The sequence below is a fragment of the Pollicipes pollicipes genome, unplaced genomic scaffold (assembly GCF_011947565.3).
Source record: "Pollicipes pollicipes isolate AB1234 unplaced genomic scaffold, Ppol_2.1 Scaffold_4881;HRSCAF=5763_pilon_pilon_pilon, whole genome shotgun sequence".
Lineage (NCBI taxonomy): Eukaryota > Metazoa > Arthropoda > Thecostraca > Pollicipedomorpha > Pollicipedidae > Pollicipes > Pollicipes pollicipes.
Genome location: NW_023596576.1, coordinates 17,593,603 through 17,601,831, shown reverse-complemented (window position 1 = coordinate 17,601,831; position 8,229 = coordinate 17,593,603). Strand labels below are relative to the sequence as shown.

The 8,229-nt window shown below is 50.2% G+C and overlaps 1 protein-coding gene across 2 annotated transcripts; it reads left to right on the top strand.

The window, feature by feature from the left end:
* The first annotated feature begins 344 nt into the window (after nt 1-344).
* LOC119101390 (protein drumstick) lies at nt 345-8,223 on the top strand. Of its 2 annotated transcripts, XM_037224725.1 has the most exons (4): nt 345-470; nt 5,010-5,120; nt 7,687-7,737; nt 8,041-8,223. In XM_037224725.1, the coding sequence occupies exons 1-3, from the start codon at nt 349-351 to the stop codon at nt 7,691-7,693; spliced, it is 240 nt and encodes a 79-aa protein (XP_037080620.1). In that variant the 5' UTR covers nt 345-348; the 3' UTR covers nt 7,694-7,737; nt 8,041-8,223. The 2 variants fall into 2 exon arrangements, with proteins under 2 accessions (XP_037080620.1, XP_037080619.1); XM_037224724.1 differs by lacking the exon at nt 7,687-7,737.
* Nucleotides 8,224-8,229: the final 6 nt, after the last annotated feature.

The window sequence follows — 8,229 nt, the reverse complement described above, 5'->3', positions numbered from 1 at the left end:
GCTTTAATTGCGAGTGAAAATCTGCTTAATGTAAATCTAGTGGCCAGTTTTTATGATAGCTAAGCCCTTCGGTGTTTCGTTGCCTTGATAAGTGCCTTTTGTTTCAATTTCAAAATGATAAAATTTCAGTATTTTCACAGAATCGAGCTGAACTCGATCTTCCTGTTTAAACTCACGTTTGTGGTCACAGCAGCAAATTTTCGCAATGCTCATGAATATGCAGCATGGCGGCCGTACACCAGTGACACTTATCACTTGGATAAGAAAGGTAGCGCCAATAGACAAATCCAGGCGCCGAATGAACTCTCTGGCCCTCTCACTACCCGCTGCGCCTTTCCAGGAGACACCATGCTAGACACGGACTTCGAGATGGAGGAACGGCCCCAGATCGCCGTGGGGCACGGCCCGAGCGCTCGCTCCGGCTCCCCAGAGGCGTACTTCACCTGCAAGTTCTGCCAGCGGCTGTTCAGGTGAGGCGCTCCCCTCCAAGGTCACGCCCTCCGCCGCCTGGCTGACACGGTGCCCCAGCCGTCGCTTGCGGGTGCGATACCATCGGCGAGCGTTGCCCCCGGCTTCGCGAACACGATACAGTCGAAGTTATGGGGCGTTCGCGGTCTCGTAACACGTTCGATTCGCGGTGCTGGTCTTGCCTGGGCACTTTTCCTGTCCGGGGCCAGACGTATATGGCGCATGATTGCGACGGACGCTCGCCCGTATATCACTGCTCTGTGGGAACATCGCTGTGCGAACAGGTTCGAGCGATACCGCGCGTGTGCGCTGGTGTAGGGCTGGGCGTCGGGTGATGCTGCGCTGGATATGGCCCCTTGTACTGTTTCGATTGCCTTCTGCTCCGAAGGCGACACTGGAGCGGGTTTGATGATTCTAATAAGAGAGAGAGAGAGAGAGAGGAGAGAGAGAGAGAGAGAGAGAGAGAGAGAGAGAGAGAGAGGAGAGAGAGAGAGAGATAAGAGAGAGAGATGAGTAGAGAAGAGAGAGAGAGAGAGGAGAGAGAGAGAGAGAGAGAGAGAGAGAGAGAGAGAGAGAAGAGAGAGGAGAGAGAGTAGAGAGAGAGAGGAGGAGAGATAGAGAGGAGAGGGAGAGAAGAGAGAGGAGAGAGAGAGAGGGGAGAGAGAGAGGAAAGAGAGGAGAGAGAGAGATAGAGAGAGAGAGAGAGAGAGAGAGGAGAGAGAGTAGAGAGAGAGAGAGAGAGAGAGAGAGAGAGAGAGGGTTGTCTTGGGTCGGAATAGATTCCCCTGGAGCAGACCTGTCGGCCCCGGCGGCTGCGGTGGGTCGGGAGGGAGCGCTGGTGCCAGTCGAGACTCGGCCCGGGTTGGACAATGCGCCGCCGGTGTGCGGGCCTCACCGCGCGTGACCGGGCCGGGCCGGACTGGGCACCTTATCACCGCATACATTAGCCGAGTTCAAAGGTGGACGCGGATGGCGCCGTATCTCAGCGCTGGCCATAAGGCGCCGCACGGCCACGGACTGAGAATTGCAAAACATCAAGGATGCCGGGCCGCCGTGCCGATGGCCTATGAGCAGGCCGACGATGAAAGGGTGACTTGCAGGGGTACAATAAACGGATTTTCGTCCTAAATGAACGCCTTTGTTAGGAGTAAACATGAATTACAATGAATGTTGAGTGATGAAGGGAGCAATGGGAGAACAGCCATGCCAGACTTGTTGCGCATATTTCCGTACACAATGCAAGCGGCGGGAGTTTCTACTCCGATGAAGTAAGCTTTTGGTACATTGGTGCTGAGAATGCACGTGGTGAAAGTCAAACAATCACCACTGAGGGTAGCCACGCGAAACATAGGATTTGTATTTGAGTCGCTTCACGATAAGTTGTCTTGAGCATATTTCGAGTTGCAAACAAATCACAACGCATCTTATTTGATATACATATTAAGCGTTTGTTGAATATTTCACTCAGATCAATTTTAGCAACAACATTGCATTCCAAAATAAATGTACAAGTATTACAAATATTACCTGTAACGGGGATTTCAACATTTGGCGCCAAAAGAGATCAACAGAGTGACACGAAATTAAACGAAATGGACTTTGGCTCCTCAGACGGTAATATTGGCACCGGCAATTTGGGATTTTTCGAAGTGAAGGCAGTGTATTCTTGCAAGCGATATGCATGGATTTGGTGAGACACATATACAGATTTACCGCCATGTCGATTTATTTGCAATCTAAGCACCACTATGGTTTGCAAGTTGCTTCGAAGAAAAAATCACATCTCCAGAAACCTGGTGGATTTGGCGCTTTTTGGCGCCGTAGATGGACATCTACCGAAACTGGAAATTCATCTTACGCGCAATGGTGCTGTGATGTTAATCTAGGGTCCTAAAAGCTTCGACACCTAGCTCTGGCGCTGTATGTGGCAACGTAGTTCAACGTGTTCTGACAAAGGGTAGGTCATTCTTCTTGCAATGGGATTTGTTCCAATGCGATCATTTTCAGATGCTCTAACGACCCTTCAGCATTGTTTCTCAGATGTTCGACAGACAGGCAAACCAGCAGAGTGCATAGAGTTTTCCATGATCGGAGCAGGCGCACAGCTTGAGAGCCTTCCAGAGGGCCTGATGTCTTCGATGGTCTCGTCCATGAGACTGAGTTCCCTGCGACCTTACCACCTTTATTTCTGAATGATTCCGGCAACCACCCATATTCCACTGCTACCCATGCTCGTGTTGATTCCGGAGGGGCCCTCAAGGGATTTTTGTGCTCTAAACTTGAAGAGGCACGATGATGTAGTCATTAAGGGGTGGGGTTGGGGGATGGGGTGGGGGTGGGGGATGGATCCATGCCTCCCCTCTTTCTCTTCCTGGGGGTCGTGGAGCCCCTCAGTTAAATTTTGGCAATTTCATACACCCACTGGACTTTTACATATAAAAACAGTTCCGAGCCATCAAAATAGGATCCTGAGGCAAAAACGTTCTTCCGGATAGAGAAATCACGACCCTATTTCTACTAGGTAAACATTCTATCGGATATTTTCTTAGGACGACTGGAGCTAAGGATAGAATTGTTCGGATGTAAAGACTCGGAGAAAAAAAAACTTGCCAAAAACAGAGCGACAAAATGATAAGGAGTCTCTTGACTGGAGGACCCCTTGCGACCCGATTTGGCCCCCTTCTGGGCCAAATCCTGGCTACGCTACTAAAGAGGCGTGAATAGCCTCTGGGCGCGAGAGGGCTCTCATTCAAGGTCAACACTGCGAGGGGCCCTGTTCCAGGCCCAACATTTCGCAAACAGGGCGTATTTAGACGTAACAGGGAGTCATTTTGAAGATAAGTATTTCAGGACAAACCCGGATTCCCCCTCCCACTTTCTGTTCAAAGTTGGGGGAGGGGGGGGGGCTGAAGCCCCTTGGATAGGAAACTGCACCCCTGCTCTTAAGCTAATATCACAACAGCAAATGTTATACTTGAGCGTTTGAAACGGTGCTGCACCCGTGCTTTTATGGAAAGACAACTCTTGTTGGGACGATCTAGAATCAATGAACTATTGCAGCAGTTAGAATGTCTAAAATGAATAAATCTGAGGGAAGGTCTGAGTCTGGAATGCCCACAGAGAATATATTTGAAAGGACATCTGAGCACGGAATGTCCAAAAAGAATAAAACGAGCAGCATTCGTGTTTTTTTCCTTATGCAATGCCAACCTTAAGTTTTCTGAATGCGTTGAAAGTGCGCGGTGAACAGGATGGCGCCTAAGACCACGTAATGACATCGTAAGACGCATGGAATAAATCGCCGCAATGGCGCTCATATTGGACTTAACACGCTTCTTCAAATGCAAAACATCCAGTTCTGATGCATTTTGACAATCGAAAGACTAATCTGCCCCGTACTGACGTGCTCTCAGTATCCTTTTTTAAATGCTAAAGCTTCATGGGTGTCCGTGCGTTGTTTTAGGCACACTTATTTACTTTAACAGCATATTTCGGGTGTTTTTCACATACGACGCCAAGTGTAGCTCTCTGAAGGCGTCGTAGGTGGACAATCAGCATAAAATAGTATGCTGGCGCCTTAGCCCACCTCAATGGCGCCGTACGCGGACGAGAAGAACGCGCTGTAATGACGCCTAGACTGGACGCATTTCTGTCATAAAATTGAAAATATCAATTTCTGGTCTGTTCTCAGCACAAAATGAACGTAACTGCCTTGTCAAGCTCCTCGTTCACTTACTGAAAGATTCGTGATTGTCCGTGGGTTCCTAAGTACTGAAACCTAAAACTGAAGATGCTTTGTAAGAGCAAGTGAAAGTTGTATGATCCTCATGGATCTTCACACAAAAATTGGAAATCGAAGGTGGAAAATATTGTACTGCAAGAATATGAGAACGTATGAATGCGTCGTAATAATTCCCAGTATCTAGAATAACGACAGCATAACTTGATATACTTCATGTACGCTAATGCCAACTAATTTCTTTACCCTAAGCGAAAAATTAAATTTGTTTTTAATGCTAGCTCAAAGTTATTTTGGACGCTTACGGCGCCAAAGTACAAGGCGAGCGCCAACAAATGTCTTTCTTATCTCATAAGCCAAACGAATGTCACAAAAACAAGATGCATGTGTTAAAGTGATGCTGTTGAGTATGGCACTTTAAAGACGGTTGTTGGCATTCAAAACAGTGGTTCGTTAGAACACAGCACATATTTTTACGATTCGGTCCTCGCACGGCGCCAATTAATTGGCGCTTACATAAAACACATCCCCAGCAGTAGTGGAATGCTTTCAAAATGATTGTAGCCCGGCTAGTGGGTTTTGAACGTCATTTACTTCCACACACCACCCATCGGACCCACCCTTCCGTTAAAATCCAACGTACGAAGCTTCAACCTTGCCTTCACGCGCGTAGCAGAAAGTAAAGCGTGACTAGCGCTACCCTGCAAAGGCTCTCTGCCAAATTTCTTTCATCCAACGAAATCAAGTTTCAAGACACCTGTGTCCCGTTTCATCACACTGATGCGTCTGCCCATTGTTTCAGGAAAGCCTACAACCTGATGATTCACGAGAGATCGCACGACACGGTCAAATACAGCGCCGACATCTACAAGCTGCGGACCGAACTGCAGGCGTGCAACCGACGAGACATCAGGTACCCGGCGCTCCTCGCCCCCACCCCGCAGCCGACCGTCCGAATCTTAAATAGCATCTCGAACGGCATGACGGCATGGTCTAAAGCTCGCTCCGTTCGTGCATGGTGATGCGGGCCTGCGGTACCCCGACAGACGGGGTGAACGATGGCCCCCTGTCGGGGTGGACGTCGTCAACAAAGCATGGCGTTGTCTCCTGTGGCTGTAGCCCGGTGGTCCCTGCTGATGGTGCGAGCGATAACCGAACGGCTAATGAGCGAAGCGCCGCGTTGTCCTCTGCAATTGCAATCGGCAGTTAAGAACCTGGCGGCATGCACGATGGCGGTGAGGTCGTTACGGAAGGCATGAGGTGGCCTTCTTCTTTACTTAGATAGCTGCCTGCGATGTCTGCTTCCTATGCTGCGGCTCAAGTGGGTAATAACAACCGAAGCGGGGTAATCCGGGCGCTGTCTCCCCGTCTCTCCTGAGGAGTGCACCTTTACCAGTTAACAGGGAAGTGGCGTGGAGTTATCTCCAAGCGCTCATGTTTGGGCCGTGAGGAGCGTATCCCTCCCAGAGAAAGGGACGTCCTGCGAATCTGTATCCAGAGGAGCGTGCCTCCAACAGTGGGCAGGAACACGGTCTGGAGCTAGCCTTCTCTGCTGAGCAGCGAGCCACGCTGGTGGCCGTCGTGGCGTCGGCGCGTGTGAAGGCGGCTCCGTTGTGCGCTCCCCGCCGGCTTGAGGTGTCCTCAGTCGGCTGTAAAACACGTGCCGCCCTGTCCGGCCCTTTTTGTGGGGCTCACGAGCCGGCTCACGCGGTGCGACGCATTCAATAGGTTTCAGAGTAAGTCTTAAAATCAAGATAAAGACACGCAGCGCTATTCTTTCCAGATACGATCTCAGCGGGGCTTTTCCTCATCTGTCAGCGAGCCATCTTCATTGGATGTTTTTGTCGCGCGGACAACAAAAGTGGGCAGCGGAGGACAAAAACAACTCCATAACGTCAAAGAGGGTGCTCGAGTGGGAAGGCAAGAAATATTAGCGGCCTGTTATGCTAATGATTTGATCACGTTTGTAATGGAGCTGAAAACAGCTTCATCATTCCACGTTCATCTGTTAAATACCGACAAGTTGTTCACGAAATGCGGTTATTAATGACTCGGCATAATTGATAACTTAAAATAAATGCATCAATTACATTATGACACACTTGCCTTGTGATCAAGGAAGATAAATGACGAATTACTATTCATTGAATCCAGACCTGCTTTCACACAGCCAGGTATTTGGCTGGTATGACCGCACGTGTCTCACTTCCGGTACAAAGGAAATCGTGCCGTCGCATACTCTATCTTCGTACATCCTTCCAAAAATGCATTTTGAATTCACCGAATAATTAAGCATAAAGTGGCAATGACAGTGAACTCCGCGACCAGAAACACTGGCACATTCAGCTTCGAGGCTCGTTTGACAGGAAGACATAGGAGTATGCCTGACGTTTATATAACTTTTCCACTTCTAATGAAAATTTAAGGTTTTGTACGACCCCTCTCCTCGCTCAGGGCTTGTGCCGAGCATGTCCTGAGCGCATCCTTGCTTATAAGCGATATCTTACGTCCCACCTGCCTAATCAGTGGCAATGGGACATATGTCGCTCCTTCCGCACGACCCGAGAGTCGGAAGTAGCTACCAATACTGTGAGTTGCAGGGTGTGGGCGACCCCACTTTTGGTCATTGGGGTGTGTTTCGGAGGGACAGGGGTCTACCTGACAGACCTTCGCAGGTATCCCTCACGAGGGTGTCCGCCGCCAAATCCCGAGCAGGCGTCACCTCTCGACGCTCGTCCGCCGTCCGGTCCCGTGTGGGTGTCAGTTGTGGGAGCACCCGCCGGACGCCCGCTCGCCAGCCCGGCGCCCGGGGCGGGCGCGCCGCTCGCCGGCCGGGTGGCCGGCCCAGACGCGGCCGTTCGGGAGACAAACGTGACGCGGTCCGATCGAGCGATAGTCGCGCCGAGTGCGAGGTACCTGACGGCCGGCCGATGGAGTCGTCCCTCAGCCGGTGATTCAGTGTCGGGCCGCCGCCGCCGCACACGACGGTTGGGGCAGGCGGGCCCCGCCTCCCCCCGCGCGACACAGGCGCCGGCCGGCTGCGGACGGGGCACACGCGGGGGATCGGAGCCGGCGTGTAGCCCGTCTGAGCTGTGTTCTACGCCAGCGTGGCTCAGGAAGAAACTGGACCTGTCGTCCGGAGAGGAGGCGAACACTTTACTGAAGCTGATTTGTATGGGACTTGTCTCACAAGCCGCGGAGGAAGCTATCAAAATGCCTGTGAATATATATCATACCATTTTTAGCATGTCTTGATTTGACGCTGACTGAACTGCCTGAGAGGGACATCAGCGTGTGTGATGTCTTTGGCAGCCCGGATGTTGCTCATTGGAAGTAGTTGCACAGTTCGTAATGTTGAACATTCACAGATAAGGGATTGCTGTATATGAATAACCAATTCATGTCCAGAGTTTGAGTTACGTTTTGCTTTTTAAAGCAATCTGGAGGCATACTCTGATATTGCACGTAACCCGTTGCAGAAGATGACTCCACAAACATATGCATGCATCAACATATCTTCCTTTTATATAGTAAGTAGCGTTTCTGTCTTTCTTCGGTTGTGGCTACTCATTACAAGGTGAATGCACTCTTTGCATTGTTCTCTGTTAGTTGAATGCTTCTTCTTGGATCTTGGTATAATTTTGGGGGTTGCTGATTTCAAACTAGACAAGTTCAATCGGTCCAGTCGGGCAGCAGCACGAACATCCCTGACAGTTGCTCCTGCATTTAATCTATCGAGATAATTAATCTGCTCTCATCACGCATGTGAACTCAAACGAGTGGATACCCTATCATCCCCCTTTCCACTTGTAACAAACCGTCACATATTTCAGGTTACTCTTGGCCAAGACAGTCCAAGAAGAGAACTTCCAGGCGCTGAAAGCCTGATTTCGTCTGACCATCGAACAACATCGGAACTGACGACAGACTTTGGCCATTGGTCGTAGAGATCACCTTCCACGAATGGCTTAGGCAACAGAAGCCAATGGACTCGTCCGATGTCCATTCTGCGCCACTGATTG

Bases quoted from the DNA above. Each gene is read 5' to 3' on its own strand.
- LOC119101390 (XM_037224724.1), top strand. From the start codon at position 349: ATGCTAGACACGGACTTCGAGATGGAGGAACGGCCCCAGATCGCCGTG. The intron at 471-5,009 runs GTGAGGCGCTCC...CCATTGTTTCAG, and splicing joins TTCTGCCAGCGGCTGTTCAG to GAAAGCCTACAACCTGATGA. The intron at 5,121-8,040 runs GTACCCGGCGCT...CACATATTTCAG, and splicing joins TGCAACCGACGAGACATCAG to GTTACTCTTGGCCAAGACAG.